Source organism: Lathamus discolor, chromosome 6, assembly GCF_037157495.1.
Source record: "Lathamus discolor isolate bLatDis1 chromosome 6, bLatDis1.hap1, whole genome shotgun sequence".
NCBI classification, from domain to species: Eukaryota; Metazoa; Chordata; class Aves; order Psittaciformes; family Psittacidae; genus Lathamus; species Lathamus discolor.
In genome coordinates, this window is record NC_088889.1 from 73,330,427 (window position 1) to 73,354,469 (window position 24,043).

A 24,043-nucleotide genomic window follows, 5' to 3' on the forward strand; every position below is an offset into this window, starting at 1 on the left:
TCAATAAATGGAACCACTTAAAACAGGTATTGTTAAAAAAAACCCCAAACCAATCCCCTCCCTTCCCCGAGCAATTTCAGGTCTCTTGCTTCTTCATTTTAACAGTGGTGTGTTGCAATATAGCATTAAATAAGTGCCTAATACCTAAATGAACCAGTTGTCTTTTACCTCACTTACCTCTTTTGCTGTGGTCTTGATGAGGAGAAGAGTTGGTTCATGTCCCTCACTGTGAGAATAGAATCTGAAGTGCAGAGTTCATGAACATGAGCACTCAACTACCACCACCTGCAGTTCTGCTCTTCTTAAGGTCATGCACCTCCTCCCCCTCCAGCTGATGGCACGGCAAGAAAGCCATCTGAAAACTAAGCATGTTCCTGCAAATGCTTTCTACAGTCCACTGTAAATATGAGTTGAGTGTAAACAAGTATTAGCAAGTAGTTCTCCTCTACTCTGTTCTCTGTACAGTTGTTTATACCTCTTGCAGAATAACTTGAAGACTATCTATCACAACGGGCATTTCACAGCATTTTGAGGGAAGACAACCTAAAGGAAGTTGTGTCCTGAGGACTGATGGCTGTCTTTGAAGAGCTTTTGGCTTTCATAGAAAATAATTACTCATAGGCATATGGGGATGGCACAGCAGACCACTCCTCACCTCAGCACCTCGGCTGCAGATGTCAAAGTCATTATTAGGGGCTATAGGATTATAGTCTTTTGTGTCAAGTGCAAGAAGAACTCATACCTAGTTTATCCCACCTCAAAAATAAGAACAATACGATTCATTGGTAGAGGAATTGCCAGTTTCCATTTCCCTTATTCTCTGGATCAGTTGTGGTTATCTATCAAAAGAACCTGCTGAGCAGCCACTGAATTAAACCATTCATACCCAGTGGGGAATGAACCAGTCTCAGACCAGCACGTTCCGGAAACCGATGGTTGGTCCTGGACAGTTTAAAATGAATTGCTATGATCTGGCATACGAAATACCCTGGTCAAATGCTGTAGCCAATAGGAGGACTTTGTCACATTTACTTTCCATCTCAAATACTATTCACTAGATCGAGTTCTGATGAGGCATGGCCCTTTTGTAAATCCGGTGAACAGTTCCCCTGTTACTCCTTTTTGCCCTCCAGTAGAGAAGAATAGGGAAGGGTTTTCCTTACCTGCTCAGACTACAGCCATGTTCCGAAGTGGTGAAAAGCAAGAGGGGCTGGCAAAGTGCAAATCGCTCTGGGATCCATGACCAGATATCTCGCATCTCTTTCACACTGACAATTCCAGACTCGAAGTTCTCGGCATGAACTGCTAAATGCACATTCTGCCTGAGAAATACAACACAAAACATTGAGAAGCAATGATTTATCAACAAAACAAGTGTCAAACTACTGACCAGTAACACGCAAAGACATGTTACACTAAATGAATGCTACACAAACACTAAAATGTTCACTACAATGAACACTGGAAGACCCTAGTAGATATGCTGTTGTTCAATACTCCAGCCCATGGGATTAGAAGGCCATAACCTAGTGAAGATAATAATCTACTGCAGTTTAACATAATCCTCAAGGGATAGTGATTTGGCCTTAATGAGATATCTGGAGCATTTCCTCTGTATGACAGCTGTGGCTTGCATCTTTTATATAGAGGACACAGAATCCCAGACTGGTTTGGGTTGGAAGGGACCTTAAAGCTTATCCAGTTCCAACCCCCTGCCATGGGCAGCGACACCTTTCACTAGACCACGTTGCTCCAAGTCCCATCCAACCTGGCCTTAAACACTGCCAGGGATGGGGCAGCCACAGCTTCTCTGGGCACCCTGTGCCAGTGCCTCAGCACCCTCACAGGGAAGAATTTCTGCCTAAGATCTAATCACAATCTCCCCTCTGTCAGGCTAAAGCCATTCCCTCTTGTCCTGTCCCTACAGGCCCTTATAAGATGCTCACAATGGTAAGAAAGCAAACCCCCCCTTCCCTGAGGGGTCCAATACAATAGTAAGAACTGTTTCATGGCTTTTAAACTTTCATTATTACTTGAAGGTAATAATACTACTAATCACCATCATCATTTCAACCAGCCTTCATTTCTCAGATTAAATAAGCACAGACCCCAGAGCCTGGGGACTGCACCAGCCATGGCTGACGTTAAAGACATTTAAAATGCAGGAGTGACAGCCAAATAAAAGTTTAAGTGATACAGGAACTTATGCAAGACTGGGCATAATTACTGGGCAGCTGTTAGTTACAAGAAGCTTTAGGCAGCTTGCTCTGCATGCAGGGGCTCAGTTGCAAGTATCTTCCAACTTATTTTTTTTCTATTTTTTTTTGACAATCACACAATCTTTCAATATTTGACAATATTTGACAATCTTTCCTCTAAGTTTCACAGAGCATAAAGAGAATCTCAATGCTACATATCTGCATGTATCTGAATTGCTTAGATCACTCCCCAAAAAACACAAACTATATGGGTTTTATTATGTTTCTTTTCTGTAGTGCCAAGAAATCAGCAGCATTTGCACTGCTCTTGACTGGGGTTCTTGCCTGGTGCTACCTTAATGTCAGCACTGCCAGTGAAGTGCCCCCTTAGGTCACTCAGGAAAAAAAAAAAAAGTAAAATGACTGCTTTCTCTACCAAAATGAACCAAACCACTGCTTGCATTGCTGCCCTGTGTTATTTAATTAGCAAGGAACTTATGTGGACACCTCTTTAAGCAAGCTGCAACTACTTTAAAATACTACAACTACTTTAAAACTTGCATTATCACTACCTAGGACATTATTTGTGCAAGCAAATAAGCTTGTACAGCAAGCTGAAGGAGAGATCAACCAAACAAAGTAAGAGCCAACACTTGAACCCACTTCTTCAGAATCTTACTTTAGGACTCAGCCCTCCTGGTCCTGTCTGGTCTGCAGTTACAGGCTGGTGGCACTAAGGAACAGAGCTGAGAAACAACGCCTTGGTTTCCATTCATCAGGAATTCTATTTTTCTCACATTCAAGGAATTAATAAACATTCAGGGCAGTCAACTAGTTTATTACAGTGGCTTTCTGGAGGAAAAGTAATGATGATAAAACAGGCAAACTTCATAATTATTTGTATGCTTGCTCTGTGCATTTTCACACTGATGTGATCTGTTTAGGCAACTAAACTTAAGTACTTGTTCCTAAAAGGCTCTCAACCTCAGCGTACCTTTTCTTTTGCCTCTGTTCCTTCTCCTGGCTACTATCAACTAGAGTTAAGGACTTCCCTACCCAGACCCCACTCAAAGCCTGTGTTCAGCACCATTCATAGTAACACATCACCTTCAGTACCCTATGTCTTCCTGCAACTTTTCCATGTGGGTAAAATATCACAGAATCAGCCAGGTTGGAAAAGACCTTTAAGATCATCAAGTCCAACTGTTCCACCAGCACTGCCAAGGCCACCACTAAATCATGTCACGGAGGGCCTCATCTACATGGTTCATGAATACTTCCAGGGACGGTGACTCCACCACTGCCCTGAGCAGCCTGTTCCAATGCCTGACAATCCCCTTTGTGAAGAAAAATACCTGTCAGGTAGCTGTAGAGAGTGACGAGGTCCCCCCTGAGCCTTATGTTCTCCAGACTAAACCCCCCAGCTCCCTCAGCCATTCCTCATCACACTTGTGCTCCAGACCCTTCACCATCTCCATTGCCCTTCTCTGGACCTGCTACAGCACCTCAATGTCTCTCTTGTAGTGAGGGGCCCAGAACTGAACACAGGATTTGACGTGCAGCCTCACTAGTGCCCACTACAGGGGGATGATCACTGCCTTGGCCCTGCCTGGCCACACTACTTCAGCTTTATCAGCTATAGCTTTTTCAGCTATATCAACTCTACAACAAGATCTTCTGAATCAACTAGAAAGCATTTATCATGGTGTTGGCCATTTAAGACTATTCCTATCCCTTGAATGTCATGGCAAATCATTTATATGTAATGTCACCATTCAGTTAATAAATGGAAACCATAGCTTGACAAAAGGATATGAAATAAAATGACCTGCTATTGGCCCAGGCATAAGTCACAGCTTATGACTATGACATAGCTTATGACTAAAACCTGTGTCGAGACCAGTGTCAGTACAGCCTGCACCCACATCACACCAAACTGCTGCTTCACAAAAATAGAAGGGTTTTTTTGGACAGGAGTCGGAAAACTACAAGCTGAGTTACAAGTGTCTAACCCGTATCCATCCTTGCATTTTGGACAGTATTTCTCTAATGACACTGAAAATCATCTGCTTCAGTTGGGTAGCTGCTGTTCAGAGCAGTAAATGAGTAAAACTGAACAGCACAGTTTGGCAAAGAAAAAACCCCAATGTTTTGGTTAGTATTTGTTAATGAAAATTAAGTTTAGTCTTCACCACTCCAGAGGCCTTTAAGGGTTCTCTAGTAAGAAACCAGCACTTGGAAACCACACTAAATTCGGACAGGCACTGCCACCAAAAAGTCCACCTCTAGAACTGAACAAAGTCACTAATCTTTTACCCTGCATTAGCGTTTTCCTCAGCTCTTCATGTTGGCTTATTGGGATTGGCATGACAACTTGCTATCAAATGCTGATGTTGGAAAGATGTGCAACTTTATTATCCTAAAGGAAATTCAATTTAGAGAAGCAGCACAATTTAGAAGTTTTATAAAGCAGCTTATTTGCTATTTTCATAGGAATGTTGTTTTTTACATCTGTATCATAAATAAATTGAGATCCAGAGACCTCAATGTTCCTGAAGATAAGCCAATGCTGCTGATGTGCGGTAGGCTGCTGTCACAGTGGATATCTCTGTGGTATGCCAAGGCAACAAATACCACACTCCAAGGTCTGACTCACTGAATTACATCTTCCTGCTCTGTTCTGTTTTGGGCTAAATCTGATCTGGTCAGCATTATCTTTAAAATCCATTATAATTTCAGTTAGAGCATAAATACGTGGTACAAGTGACATGCTGTTGGTCAGTCGCACATGGCAATAGAAGCCATATGTGGTGCATAAGCCTGAAACATAATCCTGTGTTGAGATCACTGTCAACAGACACCCTGTACCTAAGTACCCTCAAAACTATGTGCTTCCTCACAGAAATCAAGGCTTTCTGCTTTCAGAACCCTGTAACTGCAGTAAAATAAAACATGGACACTGAAGATTTGCTTGGCTAGAATTAACAGCCTGCTGATTTCTTAGAGGTAAAATCCTTAACACACAGAGCAGGATACAAAATGTGCTCTGATAAGCCTGTTAAGGTGTTATTTCAGACATGAAAACATGAGTAAATTAATTCCAATTTCAATTTTATAGATTAGTACAAGTGTCAGTGTGCATCACTCACTGAAGTTAACTCAGGGCACCTGCAACAAGGCCAGGGTATTCTCAAAGGCATTAATTTAAACCCATACACCTGTGGTATTTCAGACTCACAGGGCAGTCTTTCTTCTTTCCAAGTTCTCTGCTTATCAGATATCACAATCCACTGGGTTTTGTTCTTTAAGATTTGCTTTTCAGGCCAAGACTTGATGAATGACTTCGTTAACCACTAACGCTACATGGCTGAGTAACTCTGACCTTCTTGACACAGGAAAACGATCTTGTCTCCTTGCCTCTAAAACCCCTACCTACTTAAAAATAAATATAATCTAGTATGATTAGAGACAAGTGACTTGTAGGAGTGTGCCAAGTTGGGTTCAGTCCAACATCTTTCCAATTAACTGCAGAAAGCTTGCAAAGAGGAAAAAGAAAGCTGAGGATATCTCACATCTACTGCAACACCATAAACCACATTTGGATGTGTTTCTGAAGACACCACTTGAGATGTTTTAAAGCAATACTTTTTCTTCCAGCGTGGAAAGGACTTAAATCCCACTGTTAACATTACTCTTTTCCACTCTGGAAAACACAAGCTTGTTGCATGGAAGCACTCTTGTATGGCTGGACCTTATCTTACATCTTTGCAGGTGCTTTGAACTAACTTTTCAGGAGTGCACTCAGGACGCGTTACACAGCAATCAGATGTGGGGATTGCTGTGCTGCTTCTCCTGCCCCAGCAGCAGCCACAAGGACAGCCTCAGAAAGAATAACCAGCCAAAAAAACAAGAAATGAGCAAAGTGCAAAGATTCAAGTGGTTGAACCTACCTTCTTTGAGATGTAATACTGCAAACAGGAGGGGTGCAGTGGGTATGGAATTGACAGAAGGAGAATGTGTAAGGAGAAAGACAAAAAAAGATAGAAAAGATCAGTGATTGCCTGCATCCATGACAAAGTGAAGGAAAGGATCCTGGAGAGAAACTAACACAGTGAGGTTTGATTTGAATCACCAGGCATGAGAAAAACAGACAGAGGTTAAAATATTTCCTATTTCTAGGTTCTTTTTTTTTTTTCCCCTTTTTTGCTATCTGCTTGTAGGATGAACAATTCATCATCTCCTTGCACAGGCCAAACACATCTGGACAAGAGAACTCACATCTAATCGAGCACCGGTGATGATCTGAACTCTACCCAATGTGATGTGCCACGGCCTAATGGCCTTGTAATATTTGAGACTAACAGAGTCTTTTCCAAGAGATGAGCAAAATAAAGCACAAGTTAATTGTAAGTCAAACTGTAAGTCTAAATATAAACTGCTGGAAAAGAGTCGAGGGAGCTTTACATATATTTAGGCATATGGAAGAGGTTCAGCTGACATTTACATTATTTTATAGGCTAAAGTCTGCTACATATATATCTCCATACATATGGTATCTGCTTGCAACCACTGTAACTAATTCAGCAACACAACTGGCTGTAAGATATACCACTGGCTGGTACCTTTTGATTTTTGAAGATTTGGAGAAAATGAAACCATCCCTCTAGAATACCAAGTTCCATACATCACACCCACTGACCCCAGCAGATTTCCAGAAGTCATCCTCCCTTCAGAGGTCAGAACAGCTGATAAACTGTTCAACACTTCAACTTTGATTTCAAAAACAGCTGAGAGAAGTCTTCTGCAGCCACAGAAGGCCTTGGGAGAACCAGAATATCTCTACAGCACCAGCATTTACAAAAGCACCAGCATTCACACTTGGCAAGATGCTGATTTTGTTTAGATTAATGCATTCCTGCCTTTCCTATCTACATGGAGATGTCTTTTACTATCACACTGGAGCAGGATTTCATTTCTGCTGGCTTCACAGCTGGTTTTTCCTCCCCTCATTTCTGAAAAGAAATTCTGATCATGCAGTCACCTTTTGTATCACTATCCTCACTCTCCTCTTCCATGGTTCCTTCAAAATCATTATTTCTTTTACAGAAATAATCTTTTACAGAAAAAATCTTTTCCAGGAGCCTGTCACAAAATAGGACAACTCACGCCTACGATTAATATACTCTGGACTTTCAGCAGGCCTGCAGCCAAACTAATTTTCAAAGTAACCTGTAAGTAAGACTTACTTCTTCCTTGCTCTATTAAAATAACTCCTCAGTTAAGCAAACTTTTCCCAGCTGACAGAGTGTTTGCCTACTTACACTGCAGAAGCTGCTGAATTCACAGTCCTGGGCAGAATGAAATTGACATTTTATACAAATAATCTCATATTAAAAAAATTATTTTTCACATTTTTGGGGTACTTTTCCTCTGAGTATACTACCAGTGTTTCCCCCAGCCTCGCTAACACATCTTTTAGTTAAAAACAGCTTGTGAAAGACACTTCTGAGATCTAATACTTGCAATTAACACGTAGCTGTAAGAGGAAATTATGAATTAATCACTAAGCTATGAGAAAGTGTGTTGTTTCCCTTGTATCACAACATTTCAGTTACACTCCTTGTTACAATCCTTAATTGTAATGCTTAATTTTGCGGCTGCAGATTCTCCTGCAGAGATCAAAGATCAGCAGATACACCAGCACATATTGTGTCCCCAGCAGTCACCCAGGGCTGAGTGACCAACTGCTCACCACGCTGGACAGTTTCCTGAGGTCACTTGGACTGTCTGCAGCAAAAGCCCTACCTCTTCTGTTTGACTGTGATGCCCTTCTGCTGCAAAGCCTTCTCATTGGCCATCTGCAGCAGCTGGATCTCCTTCCGTGAGAAAAGGCGGACAGCAAAGGCCTTTTCCAGCAGCTTCTCTGGAGGCACTGACTTGGCAATGTCCCTCACAAACAGTCGGATGTCCTGCTGTATGCTGTCAGACTTCATGGGCTGCCCAGCTCTGACTTTGCGAAAAAACTTTAGAAGAGCCAGTGCCACGCGATAGAGAACTTTGTAGCCTTCCACCAGGAACACATCAAAGACCCGAGCGATATACACCATGGGTAGCTCTCCGAAGAGCCATCGCTGCCAGTCAGAGTACACTTCCAGCACATCCTCGGACACTGCCACCATCAGCTTATGCGCTGCCTGACAGTACTTGTTTGCCAGGTCTCCAAAGGTCATGCAAGATGACTCGAAAGCCAAGAACGTCTGGTCAATGAGCCGCTTGGACGGGTCATTGCAAGCAAGGATGCGACAAACCTGCTCAAAGCACTCAGCCTCGTCCTTGCTGTAGTGCAAGAGCAAAGCAACCACCGAGGGCAGTGCTGGGCAAAATGAGATATCTGGGAACTGATTCGCAATGCACAGGATGATCTTCCTGACCGCCCCGATACCTTCTGCATTCAAGCAGTATGTGGGGACCAGGGTGTCATCCACGAACTGTGGCAATGGAAGGGAGCTACTGCTGCGCTTCCCAATGATCTTCACCACAATGTCTCGGTACACGTTTGCATCCGGGGTGACTGTACGGCATGGGATATTGCTGAGAAGCTTGTGGTACACTTTGGCTCTCAGGCAGTGGTTTTTGGCCCAGTAGCCTTGGCGGGCCAGCTGCTTGAGCTCTGGGAGCTCGGGGCAGGTCAGCTCCTTCGCATCCTGGCTCTGCAAAGAACTGTCCATCTTGTCCCAGTCCACAAAGCGGCTGTATTCATCCATGGCTCCAGGAGAAGCAAATCAGAACTCATGAGAATGGAGATGCTATTTAGTCATCAAACAACTTGCAGCTTTTGCTGCAAAAGTAAAAAAAAAAAAAAAAAAAAAAGAGAGAAAGGTTTGACTAACAGGTAATATCCCATTTTCTTTAGGAGTACACACATACATTTAACTTGTTCCTGCAATGCCAAAACTGTTTTCTAAAGCAAAGAAAGTTAAAGATACATGCCCTTTTATTTTTTAAGTCAAGTTTTACTTCCATTCCTCCAGTAACACTTAAGTAATTTATCAATGGCAACCTAAGAGGTTGATGGTGAGGACACCTCCCCAGGAAGTGAGTTCTGTAACTGAAGGTCCAAGCTGAGACAGATCTTTATGTTAACTTCCCACTTTGAGAACAGAAGACTCCCACTTCCAAAATACCTATTGTAAAGTCTGTTCAATTTGCAACTGCTCCTCCTAATTCCCCGGGGAAGTAACTGTTACTTGTAGTATAAGGATGCAGTGTCACGAGCAGCTTTCACTGTCCTAACATGGTGTGGCCAGTGCCAAGAAACACTAGACCTCCTTCTAGCCACAGCCATGTGTTCTTGGCCATTTCTTTGTGCTGGTGCTAGCATTTGTGTGGCCACATAGTCACTGAGATCGTCAGCCTGGTTCAGTTTTTCTTTTCCATTGGATAAGATGCATAGCTGTCTGGTCAGCCAAATCATGGCATCTTCCTTCTGACTGCTTACAAATGTGACTGAAAATACCCCTCAGTTAAATCTTTCCTGAAAATCATAGCACTGAGGGGTTAAGAATTAGGTACACAGTCTTTCAAATGGAAGGCTCCTAGACCTATTTATATCAATACAGAAACCAAAGATATTCAAACCTGAACAATACTTTAGGAAAGAGTTAAAAATGAACCACACATGACAAAAGTGACTGTTCCAAGGCTAAGTCGGACAGGGCTTTGAAAAACCTGGCCTAGTGGACAGTATTCCTGCCTGTGGCAGGGGGTTGGAACTGCATGAGCTTTAAGGTCCCTTCCAACCCAAACCACTCTGCAGCTCTGTGAAGCAGACCGCCTTTTCTAGCTGCAGTACAGGCTCGTCAGCTTAAAACAGTTTCATTAAACTGCTTCTGGTCCTATGCTTGCACACACACTGATCAAACCACCCTCTAGAGGGCCTGCTGCCACCACAATTAAATCTTACAGATTCACACCTCTGCAACAGCACCAGCAGCTGAAAGATCAGGTTCTGGCCTCCAGTTTCTCAAACCGCATGTTTACATGATCTCCTAGTTGGCTCCAGCTTTAAAGTACACCTGTATCCCAGCAGAGAGAAGGACTCCAACCACTACTGGCAATGAATGAGCTATAACCAAGTCAGTGCAAAGCTAGAAGGGAGATTCAATAAAAGTGAATGAATAACAGCAAGCAATGGGTTTATCCACTGCTGGAACACCCATGCCCACGTGCCCTCAGAGCCAGAGTAAAGCTGGGAAGCACAAGGCAGCTGGTGCTGCACACTCTGCAAAGACAGAGAATCCCTATAAACCACAACTGGCCTATAAAACTGTTTTGTGCAATTAAGACATTATATAGCAAGGTTAAATCAACAAAAACACATGCTCAAATGCTTCTAAAGAACTTTAAGTTATTCTTGTGTCAACAGACTGCAGAATGCATGGCCTCGACACGTATCAGACTGGTCTTTCATACAAGAAGTGCATTAGAATGATTTGAAACTCATAAGGTAGATATCCTCCGTACTTCACTGCAAGAGACTAAAACATTTGTCTCAAGCAGACAGAAGTTCATACACATACAACTAGAATTAGCTTGGATGGTTATATATTTAATCAGGACAGTTTAAGATTCTGACTAAATATTAATCAGGGTACTTTGGAATCACACACTGAAACTACAAAATATAACTCATCACTTAAAAGGCTGGCAACAACACACATTTCAGTCAACTTTTGAATGGCTCTTCTCTACCAAATATCTACTGTTTCTTATTTGTTTTTTAATAAAAAAAGATATTTTTTCGTTCATTTTTGTACATCAAGAGGAATACAGCAATGCTTACCATGCTCACCATTTCTTTTTGGTGTATTCCTCCATATCTGATATTACTTTTCAAACTGCAATTAAAGGAGGCAACACATTGTCTTGACTTCAATTCTAGCAATACGATATGTTAGGATGTTGAGGAATGATGCCCCTCAGTGTGAGCTGAGAGCACGTGTTCAGGATGTGCAGACAGTAACGGCAGGATAACAGTCCTTTGCAGAGTCAGTGTCAACTCCATGAAAGTTAACATTCTTCTGTCATTCTCCACCTGGGAATCATAGAGAAACACATGATTTTGAATTCAAATCCTAGAATAAGATCCTTGTGGGGAAGAGAAATTTAATCTTATTTAGCAGTGGCCAAAGCATGGAGAGATGAGTAATTCTGTTCACGGCCACTTCAGTATAGAAACTGTTTCTATCCTCGGCTTGCTGCAGTCTCCACTATGCAACAATTTCCCCCTTCTGCCATCATCCCTTGGGAACTGCTTATATTTATACTAAGGAGGGTTAAAAAAAGGTCCATCATAAGAGACAGCTTCTAAGCTCCTCAGAGTTACATCTCCGCTGTGCTTTTTCCTGTAAACCTTTGTCTCCCTCTTCCTTACTCTTTCCTATTTTCTACCATTCAGAGTCACAAGCATATTTGAAGTTTGCATTTAGAGAAATTTTTCCCTCTGGAAGTTATTGCCCTCTCCAGAAACTACTGAATTTGAAGAGTATGTGCTCCTCAGCAAGCTCACTGAAGTCTGTGAGCTAGAGGATGGAAGTCAGACTGCCAGAACTTTTGATTTGAGCTTACAGTTTTCCACAGCTGGGTAAGTCTGCTGGGCCTGCAAGTAAGTCTGGCTGCTTCTGCTTTTCAAAGCTCTCGATGCTGCAAGACAAAAATGTCAGCAAAGCAAATGGGCATTGCCAAGGTTGCCAGAGCCCTTAACTGTGCTTGCAAATCCAACAGAATTACTGTGCTTCAGTGTAATGGTGCATAGCTCCTGACTCTCCGCCAATAGCTACTGTAAGCCAGCAGGCCTCAAATGGGAAGTACTTACTTGCCAGGGGAGAAGAGCCCAAGAAATCTCAGGAAGATTCCAGCCAGATTACATCTCCCATCCCACTCCGGAATCCTCCTCTATCCATCCCTCTGGACAAGCTCTCTGTTCTGGCAGCCATGTAAAGAGCAATGTTTAATTTGGAGCTGATGGGAACAGGAGACAAAAGTTGCCTCCCGTTCAGTAGCAAAGCGGTAGCTGGTCAGGGCTGTCTCCTACCCATCTCTCCTATACTGGGGGAGCAAGCAGGCAGTACATACTGCTATATCTGGAGGGATGGAAGGGTGGAGTGTCAGTTAAGGTGTGAAAATAGGCAAGAATAGCTGTATAAGAGTGCATGTCAGAAAGTCCCACCTTCACAGAATCATAGAATAGTTAGGGTAACCCTCTGGCTAAAGTAACTTTACAGAAGTTAGCATAATGCTGTGGGAAGTATCTTTCAACTGGACACAGATCAAGAGTATGGATCAGCACCTGAACTGCACAGAACTGAAATGCTTTCAAGTACCTGTTAGAATACAACTATACAGGATTGTGAAAATTAGAAAAATGTTTACACTACTCATAACAACAACAAAGCTTGAAAGTTGTGTGTACCTTGCTTAACGGGAAGCAGTTATTATCCTTTTTGATCAGACTTACAGAACAGCAGGGATTAACACACAAGAACAGAACCAGGAGAAAAAGCTCTTTTTCTTAAGAACCACTACAACATTTTGAGATTGTCAGGTCTACTGGTCTATAATGGAGCTTTTCAATGTAACATAAAAAACAACCCATGCAAGTGAGAAGTAGAACTAGAAAAATGCTATTAAAGATGTGCCAGAAACAGCTGCAAAGCAGGCAAGATTTCTCAAGGTTAAGTTTAAACTATGAAGGAAAGCAAGTAATCACTACAACTGAAACCCAAGCAATGGCCATGGCAACTGAACTGGCAGGATTTCAAGTCAGTGACTGAATCATTAGGAAATATTTAGCTTGCTAGAATGGCCACATTTTCCATTCCATTCCCTTACTTCTCCCCATTGTCATTTGGGCAACTTTCAGAAGACAGCCAAAAACTGCACTGAATTTGAAGGGAATGTGCAGCAGAAGCCAGGGTGAAAGTCATATTCTGGTATTGCTTGAGATGAAAAACTCTATCAAAATGTCCAAAAATATATCAGCAGGAAAAGAGAAGATTTGAATGGCAACTTAGCTTCATTATGGGGAATATAAAGCTACAATTTTATTGAAGATAACACGGCTAGGGACAACTTTAATAATTATTCTTTGCTTTCCAAAACGCAGAAATTGGTCAACTGAAATACCTGAAGCACAACAACTCAGAGGACAATTGTTGCTTTCAAATCCAGAGTACCTGCAGCGCTCCACAGTAGTGAAATATCTACATCCTAATCTTAAAAGTAAATTCCAACTTTGGTAAAACCTGAGATTTGATACTGCTTTTAATAGACACAAGAGAGTTTCCTAAAAAATCAAATCACAGAATCCCAGACTGGTTTGGTTTTGAAGGGACCTTAAAGCTCACCCAGCTCCACTCCCCTGCACAGGCACGGACACCTTCCACTAGACCTTCTAATTAATTAGGAAAACTTTGTCCCTTGTTCCATGTAGGAGCTCTTGAAACTTTGTGTCCTGGAAGTTTGACTAGAGATTAACATCTTATTAAGATACTTCATGCAAATCTAGGGTAGGTGCTCTATAACAAGAACCCTAAACTTCTGAAAATACCATTTACTCTTACCCGTGGACAGTTACCTTGGATTCAGGTATTTGTACTGGACAGATACAGATAGAGACTGATGACCAAATGGTTCGCATGCATTTTTAGAAGGTGCTAACAGAAAGCAGGTATCTTCTTTTCCTGCCCTACAAATCAAGACTAATGCTGAAATCCCAGACCTGCAGGATACTGTTTGCTGTTTATACTGTCAAGCAGTGATTTAGCCAGGGAAAAGGCTCACATCTCCTCTTTCATAACCTCATTAAACTAATCCTTGCAGAAGCCACATAGACAGATAATGAGAGCCGCTTCCTCAAGCCTGCTAGCTATTAGTCCTCATCGCAGCAAAAGAAAATGAAGCCCAAACCTGAGTAGATGATTCCTCATCCTTGAGGAATACTCAATCATGTCCGAGATGTTTGCTTCATACACCAAAGAATCTGACAGAAGAACAAAGCAACACAGCAAGACAGTAATAACTGCAGAATAAAAGACAATGAGCAGACAGTTCCTCCCTTCTCCCCCAGTACTTGAGTTCATTCTGCCGTTCTCCCTCAGCCCAGCACTACAGCAGCACACCTTGACATCTCTGCCCTATGGATCTGGAAACACAACTGGACACCATGATGCTGTCCTCCCTTTCCCAAACACCTCCTGACTGGAAGTGTGTTTTGCCACATTTACAGCTCCAGTTACTTCCCATGCCATGTATCACTGAGGAAGATGTGTGCATCAGAGCCAAAGTTAAGCGCCCCATTTAGAACCAGAAAAAGCTGAACACAACTACCTCATCGGGTGTAGAAGAGCAATCTGGACTACAGTGATGCACTCCCGAATGATAATCGTTTTTGGTAGAGCACACAGAGTTCATGGATTGCTTTTAATGCTATTAAATGCAGTTGGATCCCTAGGATTTGCCCTGGGCACTGTGTGCAGCACAAGCTGGGTGCCAGGAATACGATTCTGGATAATGTTCAAATGCTAATTTACCAATAACAATGGGGGGTTAGTTCCTGCTCCCTGCTGGGCTTTTTTAATATCCTTACGGGACAAAGTCGAGAAACCTCTCCCTTTCCTGAGTAACTGGTGAATGCCTGATATCAGAGTACACTACAAGGCAAGCCATTTTAGGCATCCAGATGATTTATCTTGGGATGTCACTGCTGCATATGAAGGTCTGTACTAGAATCCCATGCTTCCATTCTTAGGAAAATACTATTGTCTTCTTAAGCATGGTCTTTAAATCACCTGTGATTAATCTATCATGTACTTTATTACAGTCAGAAGTTCAGACACACAAGGAGCTCTTCTCTGCAGGCCACATAAACAACAGTAGCTTATATTCAGAAGACTCTGTATCCCTTACATCTGCAAGCACTTCAGTAGAAAGCAGCACCCCCTTCCTCCCCATCCCCTGCCCTGGGATGACATGAGCACTTCTGAACATAGAATCATAGAATAGTTAGTTGGAAAGGACCTTAAGATCATCTAGTTCCAACCCCTCTGCCATGGGCAGGGACACCTCCCACTAAACTGTGCCACCCAAGGCTCTGTCCAGCCTGGCCTTGAACACCGCCAGGGATGGAGCATTCATGCTCAGTCACTGCTGATCCTGTGAGCTGTACTGACCATTGAGATGCCAGAGGTACCAAATACACACACAGACCCCAAATAAGATAAAGTCTGAAGAAAAAAAAAAACCCCAAAACAAAAAACCAACAAACCACAAACCCAAAATGCTTATTGAAAAAAAAAAAAAAAAAAAAGAAGACAAAAGAAATGGTTAATGGCTCTACAAAGGGCCAAAAAGGCTAAAGAACAGAGCATTGTAAGAGGATACTGAGTGGTAAATACTACCAAACACATAGATCTGAGGCTTTCTGTCCTGTCTACATCTTAAAACCCCCAAGGATCAACTGATAAAGAGGAGAATTTCTATCTTCTTCCCCTCCAAACAAAAACACCATTTCATAATGAAAAAATAATCAATGTAGAATTCCAAACTAGTCGTCCATTATTTTGACTACAATTTTAAAATCAAAATGCTTTCATAATAACAGACGTGTTGCTGAGGTTATAATCTTAGTGTATATTGTTAATCTCTAGTTTTACTGGAGGGGAAAGACTTTGGGAAAACTAGTTCTGCTAGAAGGCCAGTAAGATAGTTAAGAGCCCAGAGCACATGATATATAAGAAGGGGCTTATATATATGTTGATGGTGTTTTTTTCACCCACATGCCTGTTCTGAGTAAACCTAAAAGGACTTAATGTACTTGACATGCCTACTCCTCTGTCTAGTGTCACTGCATTGGCCAATGGATTCAAAGCCTCTCAACTGGAGGAGAGGGCTCAAAGGCATATTGAAACGTGAAGCAGGGGCAGGAATCCTGTCTCCATACAGAACCAGATTACCAAAACCTATCCAAACAAAACAAAGAACTCCAACAGTCCTCCACAGCCCCCACATTGGCATGCTTTTATTAGTCCTTACCTTAAGACTAGTCCTTGTATAGATCTTCTTATGACTTACTCCCTCCTGCTGGGCCTGTTGGTGAAAAACATAAAAATCAGACTGTTTTTAAATAGTGCATGGGACAACATCCATGTGCACTGGGTACCACTGACTTTCACACCTTTAAAAAGCCCGAAGGTATCAGCCTGCACTTCTACATGGCTTCCAACATCCATACTTGCAATTGTGGTATAGAGAACAAGATGACAAATATCCTCACAATAGAGAAGAGCAGATAAATAACCACATTATTAAAGTGCTTACACACAAACAACTAATTTCTGTCTCTAAAAACACATGCAGAATTACTACTTCTGGCACCTTTGTCATAAATACCTTTAGCTAATCTCACTGTACCTTACTGCTGTGTTCCCCCCAGTTTTACTGTGAAGTAGACAACTCTCATTAAACAGGCAGCTTCTGGAGCAGGTCTCTCCTCCTGGGACTAACAGGGGTATCTGCTGCACAGCAAGGGCATTTCAGACCCCAGATCTACAGCTTTCACTATTTAGATCCCCAGTTATTAAAAAAAACCCCCACAACTCAACTATATTCTGAAGATCTGCAGTGGAGAGTGGATTTAGCTCAGCTTACTTGCTGAGGGTTGATAAAACAGGCCCTTGTCCTGTTAGGTACAAATGTTAGAACTAATTTGATGAACATTATTTTTCTTTGCAAAGGAATGATATTCAGTTCAGCAGATTTTCAAATAACCCAATTTTAGTTTCCTGCAAAATACAGTCATTAAAACTTTGTGTTAATTCTCCCTTTACTTGTTTCTCCCTGAAAAACGTAACAAAATAATTCACTGTTGGTACAGCTACACCAAAGTACATAGACCTCACAGCAGCTTTCCAATATCTGAAGGGCCCTAGAAGGGTGCCAGAGAGGGACTCTTCATCAGGGACTGTAGGGATAAGACAAGAGGTAATGAGTTTAAAGTGAAACAGGGGAAGTTCAGGTTAGATATAAGGCAGAAGTTCTTTCCTGTGAGGGTGGTGAGCGCTATCACAGGTTACCCAGAGAAGCTGTGGCTGCCCCATTCCTGGCAGTGTTCAAGGCCAGGTTGGACGGCGCTTGGAGCAAACTCCTCAAGTGGAAGGTTAGTGGAAGGTGTCCCTGCCTCTGGCAGTGGGGTTGGAACTGGATGATCTTAAAGTCCTTTCCAGCCCAAACCATTCTATGATTCTATGGAAGTTACACCTATGGGTTAACATAATGTAGACCCCAAGTACAATTAAGCATGTCCATTAATACAGACACTGGCAGGCTATGAGATTTGAGCTTCTTTCCTGAGACAGTGAGAATAAATAACATGTGGTCTTTTGCGATGTGTCTAAAAGCTCAGGTAATTGTCTTCCAACTTTAAAAGTTATGCAAGAGGAGAACAAATGAGATATGGTAAAGCCTAGAAGTCTGAACACCACAGCTAGGAGCACTTTCATATGTTAATCTAATTTAAAACAGTTGATTCCACAGCTGGACATCTCCAGCACATACTTCCACCAATACACATGGACTTCAAGCAAGTCAATCATTAATACAGTGCAATTAAATCTATTTTTATATCAGAAAGAGCACGTGACTGCCTGGGCAAGCACTAAAAGTGCAAATGGCTGGAGATCAGCATCAACCAGCCAAATACCACTGCACCCCTGCCGCAACACACCGCATGCAAATGTGTCAGGATACTGCAAATTAAACCTGACAATAAAGGAATCCCCTGACAAGCCGACATTCAAAAGAAACTCTGGTTCTTCAGCTCTCAGTCACAATTCAAGGTTATGTATAGATGCAATAGAAATAGCTATTTTTCTTTCAAATCATTAACACAGTTTATCTATTTTGAGTGTTACCATACAGCATGCATCCAAGACAGCCTAACACCACTGTTTTAACAGATTCTCCAATCTAACAGGCAGGGCAGCTATATCCTAAAGAGCCAGAAGAACAGCAAGGACTAAATTCGTGGTCTGTTGCCAATAATTTGCTTCCCACTAACTCAGCTTCGGCACTAAAGCAAAGGCATTAATTTGCTTGTCACTGACTCAGCTTCAGCACTGAAGCAAAGGCACTCAGGATCTAACCAAATGCCAGGATAGCAGCATCAGATTGCAATAATCTTGCTGTGGGATGTGGGTAGAGACGTGCAGTGTGGACTGTTCTGCTTTACTTGCTTGCAGGGTTGTTACAGTGCAGGAATAGCTGGTGTTTTCATTTTTCTTTACAGCTTAGATTATAAAGCTGGCCAGTGAAGGCGGCTCTGCAAGATTTCAAATGAACAGAATGAAGAAGCAAAGACAGCCATGGGGAGAAAACAAAAGCTGCAGTAAAATGAGAGAGCTGGGAAGAGCCCAGGTGCTTAACTATGTGATGGATCCACAGACAGCCTGCTAGAAACATTTACTTGGCACCATTTAATTATTAACAGCAAAAGAGAAGCAGAAAGCTGCTTTCCCTTGTGTTCACATTCTAGCTGCAAGAAGACCTGCAAACTTTCAAATATTAATGACAGAAAAGACATTGAGTACAAAGATTCCTAATCATAGTGCAACACTATCCACAACAATTTTTGCAAATTACAAAGGACATGTCATGTATTGCTTGGGAGCAACAAAGAGCCAGCATAAAATGTCCTTGGATTACAGTTATCAGTGCTGTTCCTACAAAGTAACTATCTTTGAGAGAAGTGTTTTGCAACATGGCTTTAACTGCTAGTGACTTCACAAAGAAAGAAATTCTAACAGGTAGGGAATTCCTTTTTCTGGGAATTCAGAGCCCTGGATGTGATCCACGTAATTTCTGTGCTCTGGGTATTACTGGATAATCTGACAACACCACTGGGATTTCCTGTGAGCCAGAAAAGCTTTCAGATGCTTCAGCTTCCTGCAGGAATTGCACATAAAATGGCAAGGTTTTGAGACGGCACAGTGCAATATGGAACCACCCACTTCCCTCTCATCACAGCCCCAGAGCACTGCAAGATTTCATCCACCCACGAGGCTAGACTCAGCCAAGCACATAGCATCTTCGCAGTTATTTCTCTCCAATTCATGGGCACAGAAAGGCCAAGGAACATTTCAGCAAGTTCTACCTAACCCCTAAACACCATGTTCAGCTGAGAAACATTCCAGCAGCCCCCATATCCCAACAGCAACCTTCTGCTTAAGGATGTGCTGTACATACGTACATGTTTATGTCAGGGATAGGCTGGAGAGTATGGAACTCTGGGGACAGTTGATCAGTCCACAGAGAGTTTGTGGGACAGGGTTAAAGGGAGAGCAGCGATGGGAGACATTATTGTGGGGCTCTGTTACAGACCGCCTGATCAAGAGGAAATCTGTGGATGAAGCACTCTAAAGACATATAGGAACAGTCTCACGCTCACAGGCCCTTGTTCTCATGGGGGAATTCAAGCACTCCCATATCTGCTGGAGGAACGGTATGGCTGTTGGGACCAGTCTTGTTCAACATCTTTGTTGGTGACATGGACAGTGGGACTGTGTGCACCCTCAGCAAGTTTGCTGATGACACCAAGCTGTGTGGTTCAGTTGATATGCTGGAGGGAAGGGATGCCATCCAGACGGACCTTGACACTCTTGTGAGGTGGGCTGATGCCAACCTGATGACGTTTAACCATGCCAAGTGCGAGGTCCTACACCTGGGTCGGAGCAATCCCAGGCACAGCTACAGGGTGGGCAGAGAAGAGATTCAGAGCAGGCCTGCAGAGGATTTGAGGGTGTTGGCTGATGAGAAAATGAACATGAGCTGACAGTGTGCACCTGCAGCACAGAAAGCCATTCGTATCCTGGGCTGCATCAAAAGAAGCGTGACCAGCAGGTCGAAGGAGGTGATCCTGCCCCACTACTCTGCTCTTGTGAGACCTCACTTGGAGTACTGCGTACAGTTCTGGTGTCCTCAACATAAAAAGGACATGGAACTGTTGGAACAAGTCCAGAGGAGGGCCACGAGGATGATCAGGGGACTGGAGCACCTCCCGTATGAAGACAGCTGAGAAAGTTGGGGCTGTTCAGCCTGGAGAAGAGAAGGCTGTGTGGAGATCTTCCAGTATCTGAAGGGGGGCTATAGGGATGCTGGGGAGGGACTGTAGTGATAGGACAAGGGGTAATGGGTTAAAACTTAAATGGGGAAGTTTAGATTGGATATAAGGAAGAAATTCTTTACTGTGAGAATGGTGAGGCACTGGAATGGGTTGCCCAGGGAAGTTGTGAATGCTTCATCCCTGGCGGTGCTCAAGGCCAGGCTGGACAAAGCCTTGGGTGGGATGGTTTAGTGTGAGGCATCCCTGCCCATGGCAGGGGGTTGGAACTAGACGATCTTGGGGTCCTTTCCAACCCTAACTATTCTGTGATTCTATATATCTCAGTAAGCAGTTCCTAGATAAAGACCAACACAAGATTAAACTTGTAATAAAATTTTATGTTTGTAAAAAAGATTTCAAAATATTCCAATTTTTGTGCACTCCCAATCACAAACACAGGCTGGGGGAGACTGGATGGAGCAGTCTTGAGGAGAAGGATTTGGGGATGCTGGGTGAGGAAAAGCTCCCCATGACCCTGCTTCATTGTGTGCTTGAGCCCAGAACCTTCCTTTGTGCTGGGCTGCACCCTAGAGCGTGAGCAGCAGGTTGAGGGAGGGGAATCTCCCCCTCTGATGCACTCTGGGGAGACCCCCCCTGCAGTCCTGCACCCAGCTCTGGGGCAGCAGCACAAGAGGGATGTGGAGCTGTTGGAGTGAGTCCAGAGGCCACGGAGATGCTGCGAGGGCTGGAGCAGCTCTGCTCTGGAGCCAGGCTGAGAAAGCTGGACTGGTTCAGCCTGGAGAAGAGAAGGCTCCTTAAGGGGAGACCTTAGAGCAGCTCCAGTGCCTAAAGTGGCTGTACGAAACCTAGAGAGGGGCTTTGGACAAGGGCCTGTAGGGACAGGCCAAGGGGGAATGGCTTTAACCTGACAGAGGGGAGATTGAGATGAGCTCTTAGGCAGAAGCTCTTCCCTGTGAGGGTGCTGAGGCGCTGGCACAGGGTGCCCAGAGAGGCTGTGGCTGCCCCATCCCTGGCAGTGTTCAAGGCCAGGTCAGATGGGGCTTGGAGCAACCTGGTCTGGTGGAAGGTGTCCCTGCCCATGGCAGGGGGTTGGGACTGGATGAGCTTTAAGGTCCCTTCCAACCCAAACGATTCTGCGATTCTATGAAAACACTCGAGGAAGAGGCTGCAGAACACAGGTGCTGCGTTTCGAGAGCTCTTACGTGAAAAAAAGCCGCTCCTCTAACCGGGACCATCTGGCAAAGTGTAGCTGTGTGTCTGGGCAGCCTCACCAGGACCAGCAGGACGCGCTGGTGGCTCACCCGGGTCTTGACCTATTTTGCAGCAGCAGCAGCAGCAGCAGCATCATGCGCTCCAGCCACGCCACGAGCCGACCAAACGCCTCCCCGGATCCCCCCGCGCCGCACAACCCAAGGGGCAGAGCCCGGGGCACACTGGCCCACGGAGAGCGGACAGCGCCAGGGGCTGCCGCCGCCCACGGAGCAGCGCCTCGGGGCCACGTCCCGCCCCTCCCCAACAGCTCCCACCTCGCAGGGCACGGCGGCGACCCGCGGCCCTGCACCAAGAGAGAGGCCGAGCGCGGCGCCCGCGTAGGTGGCCTGACCACGGCAGGGCCCGGAGAAAGGCCCCCTCCGGTCCTGCCCAAGGCGCCTCCAAGGTCCCGGTTCCCAGTTCCTCTCTCCCCTTCCCCAGCCATGTCCCGACGCCAGCGGAGGCCCGCCCACCACGTCCCCCCCTTACCGAGACCACCTCAGCACCGCCGCCGCCGTCAGCACCGGGCACGGGGGGAGCGGGGAGGGGGCGAGCAGGGGCCGCGCGCATGCGCACAGGGCACGGCGGCGGGACGCCTGCGCGCATGCGTTCTGCTGGGCGGTGCGAGCACGTGTGTGGCGTCCCGGTGTTGAGGGAGCGTGGGTGAGGGTGTGTGTGGCGATTAGGGGTGGTATGGAGGGCTGTGAGGTGCGATATGCGGGTAACATGAGTGGTGACAGGGTGTGAGGGGTGACGTGGGGAGTGACATGAGGGGTGATGTCAGTGGTGACATGAGTGGCTGTGAAAGGTGATGGGGATTGTGAGGAATGCCGGGTGTGCTTTAATGGGTTGGGGGGGAGGGATAGTGGGGGGCTGTGAGGGATTGGGGGGTGTGTGGGGTGAGAGGCAGTGATGAGGGGCTTTCAAGTGTGATCGTGATGGGGGGTTTTGAAGGGTCAGTGGGGTGAGGGGAGATGGGAAGTAAGAAGGGTTAGAGGCAGTGAGAGGGGACAAGAGAGGGGCTGTGAAGGGTGATAGTGAGGGGTGATATGGGGCTGTGTTGAGGGGGTGGGAGGTGACAGTCAGTGGATGGATGGTGCTGCACTATGAGCAGCAGGGCTGTGGGATGCATCAGTGCTGGGTGAGGAGGCCTCAGGCTTGTGAGTCTGTGCTGGAGGCTGCACTGTTCACTGACCCTGCAGAACTTCAGGTGGAAAACAAAGTGAAAAGAGAACAAAACTGGCAGAGGGGAGACTGAGATGAGCTCTTAGGCAGAAGCTCTTCCCCATGAGGGTGCTGAGGCGCTGGCACAGGGTGCCCAGAGAAGCTGTGGCTGCTCCATCCCTGGCAGTGTTCAAGGCCAGGTTGGACGGGGCTTGGAGCAACCTGGTCTGGTGGAAGGTGTCCCTGCCTGTGGCAGGAGGTTGGGACTGGATGAGCTTCCTTCCTTGGAGTCCCTTCCAACGCAAACCATGCTATGATTCTGTGAAATCCATGGTGCAGTTGTTGCTTTAAGAATACTTAAGATCTGAATAGCTTTGTGCATAGTGACAGTGTGACTGTTTGTTGGGTTGGTTTTTTTGTTTGGTTTTTTTTTGTTTTGTTTTTGTTTTTTTTTTTAAAGGCCTGAGATGGCTAGGAGAGAAATGGGTTAATTTCAAAGATGAAGGACTTCCATAGTGTTTATTTGACTTGACTTGGCAGCGGCCTTCTCTTTATGGCCGGATAAATAACTGCCAGATTAAAGATTATTAACTAGGAATGCTTAAGTGACCAATAAAGTACTAATCTTTTATATGGTGGTGTAAATGTACACAGATTGGTAATGCAGACTTTTGCCAAACAAGATAACAGATCCTTTATGTGGAAGGTTTACAATCTAAAAGAAACCACAAAGGACCACAAGGAAAGTACAAGACATGATAATGAAACATAAAACATAAAGCACATAGAGGAGTTGTAGCCATTGCAGATGGATTTTAAACAGGATCTTAAGGCTTTTTTAATACTTATCTCACAGTTACTGGGCAGGGGCCAGAAGGAAGGTAGACACAGCATCCATTGTGCCAGGGACAAATGGTGAGTAGGGTTGTGGGCACTGGTGTAGCTGGGCTGGGTACCCTGTCTCTTGATGAAGGCTGCTGCTGGAGGAGGCAGGGAAGGCAGTCCACTGTTCCGAAGACTGGCTACACTCGTGGTGTTTTGGAAGCGCTAAGCAGGGGAGGCCACGGAGATGCTGCGAGGGCTGGAGCAGCTCTGCTCTGGAGCCAGGCTGAGAGAGCTGGGCTGGTTCAGCCTGGAGAAGAGAAGGCTCCTTAAGGGGAGACTTTAGAGCAGCTCCAGTGCCTAAAGGGGCTACAAGAAAGCTGGAGAGGGGCTTTGGGCAAGGGCCTGTAGGGACAGGCCAAGGGGGAATGGC

The 24,043-nt window shown here is 44.6% G+C and overlaps 1 protein-coding gene across 4 annotated transcripts in view; it reads right to left on the minus strand.

Annotated features, from left to right (window-relative positions):
- TBC1D24 (TBC1 domain family member 24) overlaps positions 1–22,194 on the minus strand; it is a 30,192-nt gene extending 7,998 nt beyond the window's left edge. Inside the window, exons 1-7 of one of the 4 annotated variants that reach the window (XM_065683589.1) lie at positions 22,114–22,194; positions 16,290–16,343; positions 14,166–14,238; positions 11,041–11,292; positions 8,004–9,036; positions 1,164–1,322; positions 178–241 (exon numbers count right to left, since the gene is read on the minus strand). In XM_065683589.1, the coding sequence (XP_065539661.1) occupies positions 178–241; positions 1,164–1,322; positions 8,004–8,962 (1,182 nt within the window). In that variant the 5' untranslated portion in view covers positions 8,963–9,036; positions 11,041–11,292; positions 14,166–14,238; positions 16,290–16,343; positions 22,114–22,194. The remainder of the gene's footprint in view (positions 1–177; positions 242–1,163; positions 1,323–8,003; positions 9,037–11,040; positions 11,293–14,165; positions 14,239–16,289; positions 16,344–22,113) is intronic. The other 3 variants (XM_065683590.1, XM_065683587.1, XM_065683591.1) reach the window with 3 other exon arrangements.
- Between the last annotated feature and the right edge of the window lie 1,849 nt (positions 22,195–24,043).